The sequence below is a fragment of the Brachyistius frenatus genome, unplaced genomic scaffold (assembly GCF_029030835.1).
Source record: "Brachyistius frenatus isolate BFR_SWC_R1_liver_20210118 unplaced genomic scaffold, ASM2903083v1 Contig_12, whole genome shotgun sequence".
NCBI lineage: Eukaryota > Metazoa > Chordata > Actinopteri > Embiotocidae > Brachyistius > Brachyistius frenatus.
The window spans coordinates 4,689,124-4,709,850 of record NW_027210611.1 but is presented as its reverse complement, the minus strand read 5'-3'; the positions used below and the strand labels follow the sequence as shown (position 1 = coordinate 4,709,850).

Here is a 20,727-nt window from a genome sequence, read left to right as displayed (position 1 = left end):
TCTGAAAAATACACGGAGTTCCCAATAGACAGACATTTCCCGCCATGGTATAAAAAGAGGAGTTGTGTCTCGTCATATAACTATTGTCATGCATTATCCAATGCTGCACAGGCTGCTTGTTGCTATGGGAATACAAGTATAAATCATCATCGTGATGTGGCTACCATTATCCCCTGACCTCAACCCTACTGAGAACTTGTGGAGCGTTGTTAAAAGGAAGCATGACAGTATACATGGAAACAGCACTACTGGCATCCTCAAATGAAATACAAAGATATATCACACACATGGCCTGACAGCTGATCAAATACCTGTCTGTTGGGTGAACTGGAGAGATGTTGAATTACAGTTCACCTAGATAACACATTATACCTCAGAAAACATTATGTTCATAGTTATACTTACAAAAATAGCATTAGCTGGTTTAGTGTAAACAAATATTATAAAGGCTGTTACGCCTTATGCTTTATTTATTGTGTACATAGTTAATTGCTTTTGATTGAAAGACATTATAACTGTGTTCCAAATGACGTATTTATGTACTCACACTGTACTATTCTGGGAGCATAAAACACTGTCAAGTGTTTATTTTTCCACCATACCACCATACTGCTGTTGGACAGAAGCCATCAGTGTATTTATTGTGTACATTAAACAGAGCACCCGAAAATACATTCATAAAAATAATTTAAGCTGCAGAAATGTTGGCAGGTGATGCATTCAAATGCTACGGTTAGTCCTAGTAAATTCAGAACGGCAGAGTGCGATTTGAGACAAATCTACTCTGTCAAAGTTCAAGTACAAGACAAGTCAGGGTACTGAAATGTGAGAAAATGATATGTTAGCGTACTGAGGGAAGTATGTCATCTGGAACACAGCCAATATGTGATTTATATATAATAGTTTGTGTGCAGTTACAAAATATAATCAACAAGTAGTTTATGGTGTATTATTACAGATTAAACAAAGATTTACAAGCGATATATAAAGCACAATAAATACAAAAATTGGTCCAACCTTTACCAGCTGCAACATTATAGTGATACTGATAATAATTATTGTCCAGAAATATAAAATATACTTTCACATTTTGACATTATAATGAAAGTTTGAACTTATAGCAAATGAAAACAGGCTCCTAGCGTTTGATGCAGTAAGTTATTAATCTGTATCACTAATAAACAACTGTGTTTTTACACATTGTGAGATTTTAACACCATCCCCAAGTCACACCGCATAAACTCACGGGAACACAAAAACATGTCTGATAAATGCTGCTCCCGTGATGTTTGTCAAACTCCGTGAAGCATCTCGTCTTTGTAAAGAAGAAACAAAGAGGCGGGGAGGGAAGAGTGCTGCACTTGCATCTGTCTGCCTCTGCCTATCAGCCCCTTGAGAAGCCAATGATCCATACAGACCCTTTGCTCATATGCCCGGCAGACGCTGCAGCAACAACAAAGACTTCTGTTCCTCCCTGACAGCATGACCACTCGCGTTTCCATCAAGAATGGGTAGAAACCCTGCAGCTGTCAACCTTACACAGCAGGATCAAATGAAACATGATGACAAGCTGGGCTGAAGTTTTCCATACTGGAGAAACGCTGCACCTTTCATGTCCTGGAGTTACCTCGATGTTTGGGAAAATGCTCAATCAATATTGTTTTCTCACCTGTGGGTTGCAGGTGAACTCGACATTAACCGAGCTTTAAACTCCATTGTTGACATCCTCATTGAGCATCAATATTCTCATAAGGCCCAATACATACTCTTGATTAATCCAGTAAGTAGTTTTTAATGAGCGGGTACAAAGAGGCTTGAGTTGTTAAATTGATGATATATGGAAATCTTTCTACCCCGTTCAGTGACGATACTGCCATTGGCGATGATGGTAATTGGCAAAGGGACAAAATTTATGTAAATAACCTGATGAGCTACAAGAAGCAATGTAATGAAAAATGTTGATGGATGTTACTGCAACAAGTAATTCCCTTTTTATGTTGAAAATCTGCTGGCTTAAATGATAATTACAATTTATCTTACATATAACTCAATTTTTTTTTCAGTTTTGGCCATCACATCAGTCACTTGTTGTCGCCAATATGAGATTACAGTGACTCAAAAGAAGAAGAAACTTGGGTAATCAGATGATCAGGAAGCCAAAGAGAAAACGAAAGTGAACAATACGATTTGTGTAATCCTGTGTAATAACCCACCACAGTTTACAGACTGTCCCTCTGGTTCAAGTTTGACCTGCTGCCCTTGCTGCAGTGATTTCAGAGGAACTCACTTTTACCTCAGTTTCTGGGTCTGAAAAATTTGGGCCTTAGAAGAGCCTTAAAGTACAATACCACTGAGGCCCACTAGGCTTGGCTCCAAAAAGGCTCCAACTCTATAGACTCCCATTCAACATCTCATGAAATACAAACTCAGTAAGTTTTTGATAAGTCATTAATGTGTCATTTGCTAAATTCACTCCTTTTAATTTGTTTTCTGGCCGTCAATTTGAAAATAAATCCAAAATTTATTAGATATTAGGTCTCAAAAAGCAGTATGTTTACGGCCATGTGTGTTGGATTGACAGGCAGGTGGTGCAGTCAGGTCTCTGCTCTATGTGGGCGGGTGTATTGTCCTTGGTTTCCCAAACAGCTCGAGTCAGATTCACTACCTGCTCCTCACCAGATCATCACTTCGTCACTTCTGGCACCAAAATAGCGAGATGGTGATGACCGAAATCTAAACTCGAGGCTTCAGAACGACAGTTCACAAAACAATGGGTGACGCATTGTTAGATGCAACCTGTCAATTCATCTGATCGTACTTCTTCTTGCCCCATAAGTCCAATTTTCTGCAGTGTTTCCACAGAGCTGACACTTCTGTGAGTACAGGGTTGTTGTACCTGGAAACAGCCTGGTCAGCTTACCAGGTGCTGGGTGTAGCACAGATGGGGAATGGAATTGATCTCCTGTTTCCCAAAATGTCAAACTATTCCAGCAGATGAATCCTCTTCTCCCCTTAAAAATTCTTGTTTTGATGCAGCAGTTTCCAACTTTTCTAACTTACGGCCCCTCATTAAAATGAAAGTTGCTTTTGTCTTTGAGCGACGACTGCTATTTTTTTTAGGTAATACTTGAATTATTTCTCCTAAAAATATCAAAGGAAACTCAGATGTGTTACAACTTTAGGTGGTGGGCATGTTTTTCTGCTTTCAGGAACCACTGTTTAATGTGTGCAGAGTTTTAATACCGCATGTGGGATTTTTGGCCTCTGGGCTGAATTTAGGTTTAATACACAACCCACTACCAAATTAGAGCACCAGTTATCAAGCCTTTTGCATTAAGTATCGCACAGAAATCCATATGAAAGCATGGATCCCTTTTGATAAGAATACACATGGGGTGGAAGTCATCTGAGGAGGTGTTTGCTGTCATATATTACATTCGGACTGTATGAATGTATTCTCATTTGTAACAGGGGAAATAGGAAAATGTAAACCTTATTTTTTTTTTTTTTTATGGAACCCCCTGGGACACAGTCAGTGACCCACCCTTATGGTGGTGCTCTGACCCTATTTTGAGAAACGCGAAAAGCTCTATATGGAAAAATCAATGACATTAAGAGAAAAGCATCCATCTATTACAGCACCGATACCTCGGTGTACAAGAGAAAAGCTTGGACTGATTCAAAAACTCTGGCCAATCCCGAGTCACATGACTCAACCACCGGCAGCGATCGAGAGCGCAAAGGGGACGCAGAGCCTCGGTGTACACCAGCCTGCACACCGCCAACCCGCCGCCGCTATACGCCCAATTTCTTTTTAATTGAACCCTTTTACTCCCGCTCGGTGAGTACATTTTCCACTGCCATTTTCTTACGCATATTTTTCTCCTCTTTTTCTTCCTTCCTTGTCTCGGTGTTCCGACTACGGGAAAATGTTTTCTCGTTTTCTGCATGCAATGATTTAAATCTTGGATGCTGAGTGTTGGTGCTCCGGCGACATCCGCTGAGAAATAGCCCTACGTGCTTTGCGGACACTCTTGATATTTTTCCCCCTCTTCTCTCTCCTCCTCTTCTTCTCCCGAAGCGGCTTCTTTTCCAGCTCACTTGTTCTGATCCCGACCTTTTGCTTATTTTCTGGCTTTTTTTTTCTTCTTCTTTCTTTTGTGATGGCTTGTTTTGGTGTGATTTTGGTTTTGGTGCTTTTCTCTGGTCTTGCAGTGTTTCGCGGGTGTTGGAGGCTTTACGTCTCCGAGAGCGCAAAAAATACAATTTTGATTTTCATCTTTGAGGATTTTGCTTTTCGAATAGGTGAGATATTGAACTTGCTGGAGTTTGTTTTGGTATTTTCTTTGTACTTCTTCACGCAGCCTAGACGAAGTTTTTTTTTCTTTTTTTTTCTTTTCTTTTTTTTTTTACTAAATATCTCGGACAGAGCAGGATTTGTATTCAGTTATCACATAGTTTTGAATCTTTTAATGAAGCGAAGCTCATCAGAAATACACGTCAATCAGCATGACACAGACATTTTTTTTAAATTTTTTTTAATCTTTAATCTACATTTCTATGGAGAATTTGCAGAAAAAAGTAAAATAATTTCAGGATTGCTGCCCTTCAAACATGCCTTCCAGTAACAATTTAGAAAATTTCACACAAGTCAGTGGCTGCAAATCACTGGTGTGCAAATCAAAACAGATCCCTGCCAACTGAACCAGATACAGCTGTGTTCCTCCACCCTGTTTGTCTTGCTACACACACAAACCTCATTGCGTTTGGGATTGATAACCAGCAACACAGTCAGACATCACTGCGAGTATCTCAGAAACTCAAGCTGGCTGTATGAGCCAACAGGGAGAGGGGAGGTGTGGAGAGGGGCATTCAAGGCCCAGGCAAATTTTGCAGTGGCTCATTATGCAAATCAGGTTGACAGATTCGATTAATAGTTTGACCTTGACATGCAGCCAGAACTCACCTACAAACCTGCAGGCGAAAAAAAAAAAAAATCCCAAAACTCCTACAATTAAAAGACCAAAAAAATGTGACGTTACTCTTTAAAAATGACCGCTTGGATCACCTCTTAAAAATCCTTGACCAAAGTTTTGTTTTTGTGCTCCCTTAAAGAAATTCCTCACTGCCCAAGACAAAACCTTTCAATCATCTTCGAAAGATGTGTGTGAAGACATTTGACAGCTTTTCCAGCCTTCAGACTTTGCAGGTCAGGGAACAGGTGGGGGAAGCGGAGCATGAAATGTGCTGCTACGCAAACAATACTTATCTCTCACAAGGGATGAGGCGAGAGGCTGGCTCTGGAATAGCCAGCCTATGCGCATGCACTGAATGACTATGAGCTCAGAGAGGAGAAGGAAGGAATAAAGTTTAGCCAGGCATTTCTGGACCGGTCAGTAATCTGTCTCTGTCCACTGGAAGCCCGTCTTCCCGTTTCTGCACCCGTGGGCCTGGATGATCATTGACCCTTAGCAGGTGTACGAAGTGGGCTGCCTCAAAGCCACGCACCACAGAGTCCATCTTCAGCGAGATACAGATAAAAAACATTTTAGAGCGGCTCCGGCTTTCAGACTATAGGTCAAAGAACAGATTAGGGGAGCTGCTTCTCTCTGTCTCTTTTTATATCCCTGCATGTGAGAAATAACCAAAGAGAAAAACAGATGAGGAGCACACACATGTATGATATCCACTGCACACAGAACAGTTCTGTGTTACATTATGCATGTGGCAATACCCACTGCTCCTTATTAGATCTCCCATTCTTGGATGTGTGTGCAGTTTCCACGCCTGCATTAGTCATATTCAACACATTTCTCAGGACAGACTATGTCTTCGCGGCTTTTGGAAAGCAGCAGTTTGGATAAACAACAGACACCGCATATGCACGCACCTGATGCTCAGTTTTGACGTGCCATTTGCCCAGCAGCATTAGTATTTCAGCACCACGGCTAGTTCCTTTTATTCCCCATTCAAAAAGATAGCGGTTGATTTCAGCACCATGGACAGCTGCCAACACTTTATTACTCTGGCAGCTGGAGCGAGCTGATTCTTGCCTGGAAGTCTGGAGTGTCTCTACTCACTAACCCCTGCCCTCTCCACCACACACGTCTTATTCCAAAGCTCTGTACTGCTCATTCAAAAGGCTAAGAAGGGGATTTCACTTTAGATATAGAAAGAAAATGATAATACTTTTCAGAATGGGTTCCTATAGGAATGCTTAAGAAATGTTGAAAGAGAAATAATTTTAACCTGCTTTTTTTTTTTTTTTTTAAACCGAACCTTTTATATCAATCATATTGTGAGAATACGTTTCCTTTTATCTAATAGCATAATATCAACAACACTGACCTACAATCACAAACAGTGGCCTTAAAGCTACTGTAGAGATGAATCACCACTTCCCCAGCAAACATTAAACACTAGTATCTCCTCTAATTATGCTGGATTACATCATGTTATCAGGTGCAGCTGCTATGAAAGGCCCCATTTAAAAGGATAAACAAGAGGTTTCACAATACAAAGGAAACACTACATCACTACTTTCTCAGAATGGCCCCCTCTGTATTTACATTTGAATACCAAAACTGGGATAAATATACAGAGACACACTGGATGATTGTGTTGTTTTACCAAAAACAAACCCCCCAAAAACAGGAACTCAATTTACCACAGAGTTGATTGAAGAAGTCTCAGCTCAAGCACTTTGTTCACTGAACTCTTATAGTGAAAATAGTGAACAGCACACAGCGATTCAACAAGTATGTGCCGCAGAGTAGGGAAGTATTTACTGATGTTGTGGTATTGGTATCTTAAAATGGTTTACACTGTTGTGAGGCTTTGTGCTTCTGAACATATAATCATATATATTGCATTCATATTAGATTGGATTGCACCATATTGTGAGGTTATGAAATGCTCCGTTTCATAAGTTTAAAGAAATTTCTCTCCAATAAGAAACAAACGGGTAACATCACAACAGAATGGGTTTCTGGTTTATTACCTTTTTTAAACCAAAACTGGAATATCCTTTATGTTGTAAAGAGAGACACACTTATGTAGAAGGTATTTTTCTTGTTTTGTCCTCAATACCAACCGGAAAACTTACAAAAACAATGTATCATAGCATTGATTAAAGACAGCCACATCACTTTAGATAAGAAAATAAAATTACAATACTTTCTTTGGCTGTAGAATTACAAATCCCATGAAATGACTAAAAGCAACCATGGACTGATACAACAACAAGTGTAGCAAGTCTGATAAATAGCATTCCTCTGTAACATAGAGCAGTAATTTCCAGTAACTACAGAAATGTATCCATTTGTGGAGAAGCTTTGGTTCACATATTAGATGAGAACAATTGTACAGGATAGATTCACTCCAGCCTCAGCCAGTTGTAACACCACCTGCTATGTACTGACAAAAAAAAAAAAAAAAAAAGAAACAAGCCTATCATCAGTAATTCTAGAATAATTATTGAATTGTATGAAAAACCCAGAAAAAAATAACTTCTTTTGATAGTGAAAAAAAACGCAGATGGTTTGAACATGACTGGTGGTGATGGTGACAGGTTGTCTGCTAATACTGCGAGTGTGAGTCAGAACAGGCAGGTCGAGAACTGCTGTGAACGACTCATCCATGTTTCAAACTGTTGCACGGAGTGATGCTTTCCACCCTTAAAATGAACTTGGGCACATAAACTGTCCTGCTGCTCTAAATACTCACCAGACCAACTAATGTGTATCAATCCACCGCTGAAAATATTCCCCAATAGATGCCACAACTATTTACTCATTTGTGAGTAATGTTTGCTAAATTCTCCAGCTTTTTTAGGAAATTATTTGGTGTTTTTTTTATTTATTTTTTTTATAATAAAACTTTATTTATTTCAGACCTGTTTGTAAGAATTGATGTACTTGTCATTAGTATTAAAAATTGGACAATGGATGGATTGCTGGTTTTGCTTTTTTTTTCATGAGATGTGTTGGCACTAACAAACATATACAACAGCTTCTGTACCAAAAATGCAATAAACCCCAAATCATAATGATAGATACACAGTGTCTAACAGATACTTCTGTTGTTTATTTAACGTTTGACCCTAAATTTACCTATTTGACACAACTCCAGCACAAAAATGCACACTATGAGATTTACAAATGTTGCCTTTACTGTATCAATATTGTTTTGGATTCTGTTATATTGTTAGACGTTATAAAAAAATGAACAAACATAGACACTAAGGAACAAATGGATTATTAGGACAGAAAACTGGTGCCTGCCTTTATGTTTTTGTCCTATTATTGAATTGGATTTTTCCTGATCAAATCACACTGGATGTCTATTTGCCTTAAAACGATCATTATTTAGTGTCACTGTGCCCACAAAATATGTTTTAGACAATAAACTGAAAACATTGCCAGCCTGTCATTTTCATTAGCAGACCAGGGCCCATTTTTATTCTCTTAAATTGCAAATTGTTCCTGAAATGAAATTCTAATCATATCTTAGTCATGTTGATTTTAGTATTCACAGTGTGGAAACCTTCATGTCATGCACATCCAGCTCGACCTCATGCATATTTTTGATTCATTTGATAAAAACCTGCAGAATGCCTTAATGCTCCTGCACACATTTGTGGCCACCTTTGTCTTTGACCTTTCACCCTTTGCAATAAGTCCTGCCTCCAATCATCAAGTCAATGTTACTTTTATACCTCAATCTACTGCCTTCTAGTGTCATAAAGCAGAAACATATTTTGTTATCAGCTAATTACTCACAGCTCTAGTGACCCAGTTACTTTAGCCTGGTGGAGCGTAAGATATATTTGGCAGTCACACAAGAGGAGAATTAAGGAAATGGAGAAATAAGTCCGTGCCAAGAGATATGTGAAAGCATGGCATATGTTCATATGCCCTCGAGCGGAGCTGTGGACTCCCCTGCTGCAACAGCAGGTGGAGTCTTTTTTTCCCCCTCTTTCAATCAAATACACAGAGTTGTGTAGGAGTAATCCTTCATTTCAAGTGTTTTCCACAGGTTGAGAATAGGGAAGCCTCCAATAAAATATAAAATAAACTTGCATGAATACTTAAAAGGCAACTGCGAATTTCTGAAGCAAAATCCCTGAAAACGATTTGTCCCTGCGGAGTCAATGAAGCAACATTTAACGAGTCTTTTGCCATCAAAGTCACCCCGAAAGCTGCACCACTTCCGGAACAGTTTACAAAAAGCTAACACTGCAAACAGCTCGGAGTTGTCCGAATGACACACAGTGACCTCAGTGATCAGGTTTCCGGTATGTAATAAGAAATGCTCTGATTGCAGAGATAATCATTCCTGCTATTATTGTAAGATGCGAGATAAAATGTCTTCCAAAGATACGGCTTCATCACATCTCACTGTACAGGTCACATTGTGTTATCTCCCTGCTGCCGTCGCAGGTCCGGGCTATAGGTTGCTCCAATCAGATTATGGTACAACTCATTTTAGGCACGTGATCGTCTGCCCTCAGTCTTCATGCTTCAGAGAGCCTCCATAAATACACCTGGGATGGGGGAAGAGGAGAGATAAAGCTGATGGAAATTGGAGTGTACAGTACTGTATTTTCTTTGCCGGACTTGTGTGCAGTCTTATTGCTGTGGGGTCTCATACAGTGAAGCATCGCCTTACAGTTCAAAAAGTGGGTTCGTTAAATGTATGAAAAATATGTAAATGATAAAAGGCTGATGTAATGGTAATATAAAAGGATAGAGTCACAGTAATAATTTATAAGCTAGCACTACCTACCTACCGCATGATGTACGCCTGGGTTTCCCATCTTTGATATTCTGGTCCGAGGCCCAGTTCTAAGCTCCTTGAAGATGATTGGCATTGCAAATGTCTTTTTCCCCTTCTTTTTTTGAAGTTCGCTCATTCCCTCCTTCCATCTCACCTCCTTTTATTCCCCTCCCTTTGCCTCCATATCTCTTTCTCTCTCTCCTTTTGTTGCCATTTCCCCTCTCCTTCTTCAATTCAAACTCAAGACAGGTATTATGCAGGAGGTAATGGGGTGTAGGAACTGAGGGAAAAAAAATATATAAGAATAGTGCTTGACAATCATCCTTCCTTGTTAAGGTCCACAGCAAGATTGGTTCAAAGAAATTCCTGGTACATAGTAAACATAGCTCAAAACTGCAAGGCAAGTTGCTCATTATATGTGTGCAATAACAGGCTATTCTCTATCTTCTCTGCACCGTTAGCTAGTATTTACTGTACAAATCCTGCAGGAGAGATTGGATTCCACTGGGCTCCACTGGGCTGGGAGCAAAATGGCCCAGCAAGGACCTCTATTCATTAAGTCCTTAATTGCTAATTGAGGTCTTTGAATGATTCAGCAATAGCTGCTGCTGTTCGGGCATTAGCTGAGTAATTTATGGCTGCGAGGGAGCAGGGAAAAAAATTGAATGAGGGTGAGAAAGTGTTATTAAAAAGGACACTCGTTGCAGCACAGCGTTGTTGTTACACAGCCACCTTATGTTAACTCTCCAAAATCAGTACAAGGCTCTTTTTTATGGCCGATTTTTACTGTTTGTCTGAGTTAAATTCCTTATGTTCTGATTAAATTAAATTTTTCCCTAATGCAATTTCACTCTGCACTCTATGCAATTTTAATGTAATTGTTTTTGATTAAGGATATTATTTTGTCTTTGTGGAAATTCTATGTTTGTATTATTAACAATTCTTTCTTTGTGTATGACTGACAGTTGAAAAATTGCAGGAGCTGAAGTCAATGTTTCCCAGTAAAGAAGCTGGTGTGCCATTGGGTGATTTTTAACACTATTTTCTGCAGTGTTTTGATATGTTTTCACACCGGATGCTGCATACATTCTCAAAAAAAAAAAAAAAACAGCAGGATGAGGAACAATAACACATACATACAGCCACGTATTTCAGTGCACATTTATTCCCTTGTTTGACTGTGATTCAAAAGAATTGTGTGTGGGAGGAGCAGAGGGGGGGGGGGTGATAATAGAAGTTATTATGAAGATGCATACTCTGATGTCTGTGCTTTGAATATCAATCAATAGCATTAGCATGGCCCCTGTAAAACCAAAACTGGTTTTGATACTTTGTTTTTTATACAGATTAAACAGAAAAGATATAAGTTATGAGAAGTGAGCTTTAGAAGCAGACAGAGCCCAGCTAGCTGTTTCCTCCTGTTGACAGTTTTTATGGTGAGCAAAGCCAACCAGCTGCTAGTTGTAGCTTCATATTTACCACACAGACATAAGAGTGTCATCAATCATCAAATCACGACACAACCACTTTATGTTAACTGGAAGATCCGTCCAACACTGGTTTTTATAGCCGATTTTCTCCATTTGTCTGAGACTAATTCATTTTTGCTCTATGATTAAATTTCCTATTGTGCAATCCTCAGTTAATTTGAATTTAATATTAAAAATCAAACATCTTGTCTTTGCAGACGTTGTACGTCTTTAATAATGTTTCTTTCTTTGTCTGTAGACAGTTGGAAAATTGAGGTCAGTTACAACAATCATTATACTTGCTATGCAGTCATAAAAGCTGGTCTGTAATCAAGTGATTTTATTGAATATTTTTCTTATGCGTTTTGATAAATCCTTACAGTAGAAAGAGGAGGCAAAAATATTTTAAAAATGTTATTAGATTAGATTTCAGTCCACAAGTCTTATGGATGTTCACTAGCAGTTAGCCAAGCGCTGTCCCTGTAAAACCAAAATACTCTTGTCTTAACACATTGGGTTTAGCATATATTAAATGAACAGGATATAAAGTGTTAATTAGTGAACTGTAGAGGTGCTGGTAGATTAACTTGATTTCCTTTAGACTGAGCTGGCCCCTGTTTCCAGCCTTTATGCTAAACTAAGCTAACCAACTACAAGCTTTAGCTTCATATGACACAGACACGAGTGGGCTCTCTTCTAATTTCTAAAAATATATTAAACAAGCATATGTTTTATGGCTGATTAACACACATTTTGTCTCTGTGGAAGTTCAGGATAGCTACAGTCATTATTCTTGCTAAAAAGAATCTTCCAGCAGATCTGTCAGAGTGACTTTTGGCACTATTTCCATCTTTTATACATTCACTCCTGCATTTTGATATATCCTCACATTTTATGTTGCATATGCTCCCCCGAAACAGTGGAAAGAGGAAAAATAATCCATACCTGCAGAGCAGCCTAGTTTGTAAATTTAGACTGTATAAAAATGTAATTAGATTTCAGTCCACATTTATTCCCTTGTAATGCGTTTGGCTGTCATTCAAAAGAATGAGGCAAAAAGAAAAAGAAAAAAAAAACTGTCTTATTATCGACCTATATTGCGTTTTTTTTATGCAGTTATGTTTTTTTCCCCCCCAGAGAGACACTAAAAGTTTAGACTTAGCTCAGAAAAGTCTCCTGAGTTTGATAAGGCAGATGGTGACGTGTCGATGCCTCTGTGCAGGCAGACTATGACAATGACTACAAATTAAACTCAGACTTATTTTCCTCTTCTGACAACACTTGAGGTTATTCGCGTTCGGTGGTACACTTTCAACACGCTAAAGATAAAATGCTGCAATGCAACATTCAAGCAGCGGAGAGTGAGTGTGGCCTGAATGTATCCTTCACATCCCATACGTATTTGTCATATCGGATGAGGAGTTTTCATCTTTTTTTCCTCAGACAGGAGCGTGAGTCAGTGAGGAGAGATCAGGGAGAGAGGAAGTGCTAAAATGATTACTTTCACCAGTTCCTCGCTTCTTTATCTCCGGAGAATTCAGACTCTGAAGCCCCTGACAGTCGGTCTGAAAGGACCAAAGAGGATCCATGAAATACTTACACTTGGAACCTCTGCAACACGGGAGGATGCTGTAGGAGCCCTGAAGAAAAAACATCAGTCAAGGACTCACTTCTCTGTCATATGAAAGACTTTTAAGAGACAAAACAAAGTCTGTGCGTGGGAAAAACATGCCAGTGACGAGTTGGGATGTGTTCACAGCTTCACTGATGCATGAAGATGTTATTTAGCATTAATTTCTGCAGCATTAAGCATGCCAAGCTGAATCCAGCACCACCTCTCTCTCCCTGTCTCGCCTATCAGGCTGCTTTGAATTCAGTGTGTTTTCTGGCCTGGGACCTTTCCACCAAGCGTTTGCCAGCAGTTATGCCACATGCTTCTTCTTAAAAGGCTTTGAGGATTTTAGAGACTCATGAATATTGTAAAAGAAAGTGTCTTTGAAGTCTCTTTTTTCCCCCGATTCTGAATAAGCTGGAGGAATAATGTAACTCTCTTTCCTGTGATCATTTTCATTAAAAACATGTAATTGAGGGTAATTGACAAAATATTGCCGAAGCATCTCTGGAGTGATGCTCTGAGGTGATGCATGTGGAGCCGGAGAGAATAAAAGCTTATGAATGCCTCTACTTAACAGGCCATAGATTGCCTGCGGTTGTATTTTTGTACCAGATAGAGCCCGTGGTTATTCAGAGCATCGGTTCAGCGGATGCTCAGTGACCATCCGATGCTGTCAGCTGCTGATAGAAATTTGACAAGTTTACAGACTTCGTGGGAAACTACGAACCGGTAGTCGAGCTAATGTCTTGTGTCCATAGGCAAGTTTGGATCTGGCTTGAAATTCAGAAACAGACACACAAACACTTGAGAAGCAATTCACTGTTTTATACTGGTTTTGGTCCAAATAGCAGCTTTTACTTGTTATGATGCAGTGCCCTTGGGTTTTAGAGAATGTTGTTAAAACCGAAAGTTAAAAAAAAAACTTTAACACTGAAGTAACACGTGAATTTTGACCTATATCTACCAAAGGTTGGGTTTAAGAGGGTTTAATTCCAATATGCTTAAAGTATCAGTACTACCATGCTGATCTTGTGGCATGTTGCTCACCATGTTTATCTCAGTTTAGCATTGTAACGTTTGCTAATTAGCTAAAGAATGTCATTAGTTTTGGGTCATTTAGGTCATTAATTATGTGATCTATTCTTTTTACAGCAATTCAGTTTTATTTATATAGTGCCATATCAAAAGAAGTAAGTAATCTCAAGGCACTTAACACAGTAAAGTGGTTACAAAAGAACTTTAAAATAATCTAAAGTGGAACCCAATAATTCAATAGGTCCCACATGAACCATAGCTGGAAGAAAAAACTCCCTTTTAACAGGAATAAACCTCCAACAGAACCAGGCTCAGAGGTGGGTGTCCATCCATCTCGTCCGGTTGGAGTAAGGGGAGAACAGAGAGAGAAAAGAACAGCACAGAGTTAAGAGATAAACTGTTGGTGGGGCCAGAAACCGCAAACCAGAAACACCCAAAAAATAGCACAAGATGAGTGAGCATTCGGAAAAGTCTAGTAAACCAGTCCTGATCGTCTGAGAGGCAGCAAAATAGTCTAATAGTGACGCGTTAGATGAATTCATCCTGAGTGGGACATAAATTTCTCAATCTAATTTCATCACAATCAATCAAATAGTTTCATTAAAAGCTAAAAGTTATAATTATAATGTAATCGCTTGATATTCATGAAATGCAACAGTGTTGAGATATTTTAGTCTGGAACAAACCAATGAATTCTTATTATTAACTTTCACCAAAGAACATTTTCACTATTAGAGCATTTTTCATGTTACCCTGCAGCATTCTTGATCTATATGTAGCCCTTTTTGTAATAGATGGATTATAGTAATTTCACAGTGTTCAATTTTGAAATGTGCCAGCAGGTGCAGCAATGTGCCAGCAGACACATGGATGTTAACAATACGGGTTTAAATGGTTCAAAATCTGCTTCGCTAATGTTTTATATGCAAGGAAATGCCGGCAATGCATTTGTCAGACCTCAAGGATACAAACAATGTGTTTTAGTGAATATCAACATAACTTTTGTTGACAAGAAAAGTCACAGTTTATCTTTTAAGGTTGATTCATAGAAGTACGATAAGCACATCTCCTGTTCCTGCTCCTGCTGAGTGCTCCCTCTTACTCTGAAAATCAGATGTAAGAAACAGGAGACTCAGTTTTACATATGGCCCACAGTTCTCCACTTCCCCTCATTGCAACACAGTATGAATATAAATATGACATAACTCTTAACTTTATTCTTTTATTAACTTCCTCATGACTGCCGCAGTCTTTCCATCACCATTCATTCAAACATTTCCACTGGTATTTAATGAGAAGAGGCCAATGTTTTCATTCGGCACTATATTCCGGCTCAGCAAGGGTCTGAATTAAGAAAGTCACATTTTCTCTGCTGAAAATGTTCTCTTGCTTGCTTAATCAACCACCTACCGTCTAATGGCCTGAGCCCTGTACATTTGCCTCAAAGAGGCCATTCAGTGCACTTCATATCCATCAGTCGCTCACTAGTTCGGGTTGGGTGTTGGGCTGTGAGGCTGCTCACAGGTTGAGACGGAGTGAATGGGGTTTGATGTTTGATTGGATTGACATGTAGGCTTTTGATTGGTAGTTTTCCGTTCGGCTCTGTTGATAATTAAGCCAATTAACTCCAGAAAACTCAATAACAGCCCTGCCACATTAAAGGACTGCCAGCAGTGTTAAATTATCTTCCCTTCTGTGTCATGCAAAAGAGGTTTTTTTTTTAAAGAGCAGCAGAGGAGATTTAGAGTGGATTATGTGTGGGTGGAGGCAAAAGATGGAAGTAAAGGAGAGGTAGGATGGAAGGAAACTGTGACATGAAGCGAGCCTGAGAGGAGATTGACTGCAGAGAGTATTGGCATGTGTGTTGGAGAGTGTGTGTGTGTGTGTGTGTGTGTGTGTGTGTGTGTGTGTGTGTGTGTGTGTGTGTGTGTGTGTGTGTGTGTGTGTGTGTGTGTGTGTGTGTGTGTGTGTGTGTGTGCGCGCGATGTGTGTGTGAGAGGGAGGATGTTTAAGGTAACTATCATTCTGCACACTCGCTCCTCCATCTCCAGCAGGGAAAATGTTGATACATATTTTTAGAAAATACCTGTAGGTATCATTACGTCGCTTTTTCTGTGCATACTTATGTCTATTCAGGGAGCTGTACATTGCAGCTGAAGCCATAAAACAGCTGCACAAAACATAATTATACACTAAAATACATACAATCACAAGTGGCACGTCTTAGGACCACAGGAGGAAATTGGAACAACAAAGGGAAACGTTATCTAGCTGCAACTAATTTATGAAAGCAGAGATTTGACATTCTAAGAAATATGCTTTCTTGCTCAGGATTAGATTATCAGACTGACACTGTGTGGTAAAGAAGAAGGTACTTAGGCAAACGGTTATCTTAGCTTACTATAAAAACTAGAAATAGGAGGACATAGTACTTCTACAGCTTACTAATCAACTCTATTTATCCTGTAAGACAGCATGTAAAAACAACAGTGTCTTGTTGTTATTCTGCCTCTAGCTCACTAACACATTATATATTCTTTGTTTAGTTTGGACACTAAAGCAGTGTAAAAGAAATTGGGAATGGACAAGACATAGTCTGGCTGCAGTTTGTAGCTTCATATTCAGCTTACAGACTTGAGAGGGGTGTCCCGCGGGAGAGCGATGAAGCGTATTAATTGATTTTGTCTGTAAAATATTGGAAAATAGGGAAAATGCCCAAATGTCTTCAAATTACTTTTAATTGAAAATCAAAATCAAAACAAAGATGGAGCAGAATCCTCAGTTGAGACGTTGGAACCAGAGTGTTTGATGTTCCTGCTTAATCCATTATGACAACAAATACAATATATCTAAAATCAGTCAAGTAATTGATTATTGCAGCTTCAACATAAACCACCTTTCTTCTAGTCTCTGTGAGGGGATTGTGCTAAAAACCAAGACTCACTGCTGTCCTCACAGCCTAATGAGAGCTTCTGCTGTGATGACAATGTGTTTATAGTGTGAAATCTGGGTTAAAAAAAGACTCATTAAAGAAGTACATTCATGCACCCAGACACACACGAAGATCATCACCAACAGGGAATTCCAAGAAGCAGCAACCTGAGAGTTTCTTCCTTCATCTTTGAGTGGTTGTGGCAGATTCCTGTGGGGATAGCTCTTGATGCTCGTTCCACGGGACAGTGGCATTATGGGAGCAAACAGTACAGGCTACAAGCGGCGTAAAAAACTCATGAAGGACTGCTGATGTGTAGAGAAAGATTGCTTCAGGGCTCATTGGAGATGATTTGTCGGCTTTGTGCCTGTGGGCAAATTTATTTCAAGTGTCCAGTTTCTCTCTGTTGGCCTGGTTTCTATTGGAAAGCAATGAAGCTATCATCGGTGGAAGACTTATTCAGATCATTTAGTTATACAACACAACACAGCACTGTAAAAGAAATAAAAACACTGCATTCAAAAGTACATAAGTATGTCTTGTACATATGGTGAATTGACAATAAAGTTGACTTTGACTTCGATAAATATCATCAGCAAAATGTACTTAAATTACGAAAGCAAATGTATTTATTATTATATTACAAATATAAGGTTCATGTTTAAAAGATGAGGCACAAAAGGTTAAGAAGGGTTAAAAAAAAACTTAAAATGTTCTCAATGACTGATATATCACCATAGATGACATATTATCTTTTTGATGGATTTATAAATCTGTATGGAGCATTAAACTGAGGTGGGGCTGGTTATATCTACTCAGTGACCCAGTCTAACAGTTCCCAAGATAAGTGTTGGGCCCTCCACAAAAGAATAATCTGGGTGTTTGTGAGAAGATTAACGAGGAGACAAAGAAGAATAAAACCAAACGTGTGGGTAAAATCTATTATTTTGCACTTTTTTCCTTTTTATAAAACTTTTTGGGGAAATATTGGACAATTTTATCTTCTTGCGTCTTAAAATGTTATTTTATTGAAATATTTTTAGAGGTTTAGAAGGACAAGCATACATCTAAAATTAGTTAAATAAGTTGGGAACAACTGTTTTAAACTTAAATTAATGATACATTTTTGTATTTAGAAACTTAATCTGTAAACCATTGCTGGAGAATTGACATTGAGGATTATTTCCCTCTAAAATGTTGTTAAGTAGAAGTACAGAGTTACAATAACTGGAAATACTCCAGGGAAGCTTAATACACTGGTTGGAATACCTGGCTAACATGTAAAGGTATTGTACTGGTTGGAGAAATAAAAAAGGTGAAACTGGGAATGAGGATTCTTGTGACTTGAGTGTGATATGCTATTTTCAAACGTGGGAGCACAGTTCACATCTGCAGTGAGATTTATCAGATTCACACATTTGGATTGCAGCCGCCTTCCTGTCAGAGTTCCTCTCCCCTCCTCCAGACAGCAATCTGTCTCAGGGGAGGGACACACGGGTACAGGTCAACACAGTCAGATAAAAAAAAACAACTGTTCAAGAAGTGTAATGACTCAGGGGCTGAAACAATTAGTTAATTAACCTTAGTTAAGAAAATAATGGAGAACCTTTGAAGTGACAATTGAGTTAATTTATTAAGCTGAAATGCCAAAACAATTCACCTGTTCTGCTTCTAAAATGTGATATTTGCTCATTCTGTTAGTTTTTTGGGGATTTCTTTGGATTTTAAATCGTTGGTCACTCAAGCAAGCAATTAGTTAATTCACAGAAAAACTTTGGCAACTATTTTGAGTAATTTTAACGGAAAAATGCCAAAAGGGATTTTCCGCTTTCTTTGGTATCATGGACTGTTGGTCAGACAAAACAAGACACCAGAATAACCTTTTACTATATTTTTATGTTTAAAAGGTTTCACTAGAAAAATAAATGACGGATTAATCAGTAAAGAAACACATTGTTTATTGCAGCCCCAATTTAAAGACATCAAGTTTTGGTTTAGGAAAATTGTTTTACTTTTCATATGGTGAGGTTTGATTTGAATTTAGTTTTGAATTTCGATTGATATTTATTGTAATTTTTTTACCCACATGTTTTCTCTTTGCCAATGTTTAGGTTCATTTTGTAAAAACAAAAAAAAAATTAACTGAAATCTCAAGAGGTGAAAATGAAATTATGGTTTACATTTTGCATTACCTTGTCATTTAAATTAAATAATTTCTCTCAAATGTTATGGATTAATTCAGCAGTTAATCAGTGAGATCACTGGCAGAATATTCATTTCTAAAACATTTTTGATTGCATCCTTACATGATGGATTTTTATTTGGACCATCTAGTAGGGTTTAAATTTATGTTTTCAACCCATATAAAGCAAGACTCTGAAATTATTTACAACTCGTGCTTTCAGCTCTGCCCAGTGTTTACATCCCGCTGGTGCTCCCTGTTTGACTTTCTGTGTGTAACCTCTGCAATCTAACCTTCCCGGCCTTCTGAGCAGTGTTCGACTGTGTCTCCCAGCAGGACTAGGATGACTGGGAAGACCCTGACCAGCAACGTGACCAACAAGAATGACCCGCGCTCCCTCAACTCCCGCGTCTTCATCGGCAACCTCAACACGGCTGTGGTAACCAAGTCTGACATCGAGGCAATCTTTGCCAAATACGGCAAGATAGTGGGCTGCTCAGTGCACAAAGGCTACGCCTTCGTTCAGTACGTCAGCGAGAGGAATGCCAGGGCAGCCGTGACCGGGGAGAACACCAGGGTCATCGCCGGACAATCACTAGGTAAGCAAATACCCTCATCACATTTACATAGAGCTGCAGCTACAGCAGTTTAAAAACAATACATGAGATTATTAGGTTAACATTTCTAACCGTCTTTTCTAATTTTCTTGTGTTGTTTTTAGTAACAGTATAATGATACCATAAGTAGCTACTCAGTAATTTCAAAAATACTTACGATTCTCAAAACTTTATTTCCTAATGTTTCTCCACCTGAACTTGGATATTTGCCCCATTATAGGTCCATGATATATGTTGTATTGATGACCGACAACGATTTTATATAAAAGTGGGCGTAGCTTCCAGCTTTGAAATATTATGCCAATGCAGAAGTGCCATAAAGTGCAATTCCACCGATGGCCCCAGGGGGCTGTCTGCAAATAGCCTCTGGTCCCCCCCATTCAACCTTTCTCATGAAATACAAAGTCAATATTTTTTTTTTAAAGTTATTATGGTGTCATTAGCTAAAGTCACTCAAGTTTATACATTTTCTGGATGTCAATCTGAAAATAATCCCATCATTAATTAGACATCAAATTTAAAAAAGAGGAATCTTTGGGGGCATGTCTGTTTGATTGACAGGCCTGTGGTGCAGTCAGGTTTTCGCTGTAGGTGGGTGGGAGGTAGTGTCCTTGGGTTCCCAATCGGATCGCATCAAATCCACCGCTTGCTTTTTCTCAGCTCTTCCTCCAAAAGTCACAGTTGGTTACCGCTTGATTACCTAAAAGTATAGCAATACAGAGATACCTGTATGTTTAATTTGCAGATAAGTAAAAATAAAAAAAATCATTATGTTATGTTTTATCTAGTAACAGCCTTTTCTGTAGGATTTTACAAAACCTCATCACAAAAACACTATTAAAAACAAAATAAATAAAAATAAAACTACAATATATTAAAAATACAATTGACTGCAAAGCAATAAAAACTAGACCAGAAATAGATATAAAAGCAAGACAAGAGTCATAAAGCTGGGATCAATGGCAATAATAAAAGATCATTTCATAAGTCTGTATAAAATGAGCTTTAAGATTGGAAATATGATCCAGATTTAGTTAGCTGGACACCTTCAAGCATGAAATTTCCAACTCCTGGAGTGTGAACGGTTTACAGATTATAAA

At 38.7% G+C, this 20,727-nt stretch overlaps 1 protein-coding gene across 6 annotated transcripts in view; it reads left to right on the top strand.

Moving 5' to 3' along the window:
- Nucleotides 1-3,706: 3,706 nt before the first annotated feature.
- Nucleotides 3,707-20,727, top strand: part of LOC138617391 (RNA-binding Raly-like protein) — a 38,718-nt gene continuing 21,697 nt past the window's right edge. For 3 of the 6 annotated variants that reach the window (XM_069692372.1, XM_069692371.1, XM_069692366.1), the window contains exons 1-2: nucleotides 3,707-3,841; nucleotides 19,344-19,609. In XM_069692372.1, the coding sequence (XP_069548473.1) occupies nucleotides 19,354-19,609 (256 nt within the window). In that variant the 5' untranslated portion in view covers nucleotides 3,707-3,841; nucleotides 19,344-19,353. Of the gene's footprint in view, nucleotides 3,842-3,920; nucleotides 4,306-19,343; nucleotides 19,610-20,727 lie in introns of those variants that run through there. The other 3 variants (XM_069692367.1, XM_069692370.1, XM_069692368.1) reach the window with 3 other exon arrangements.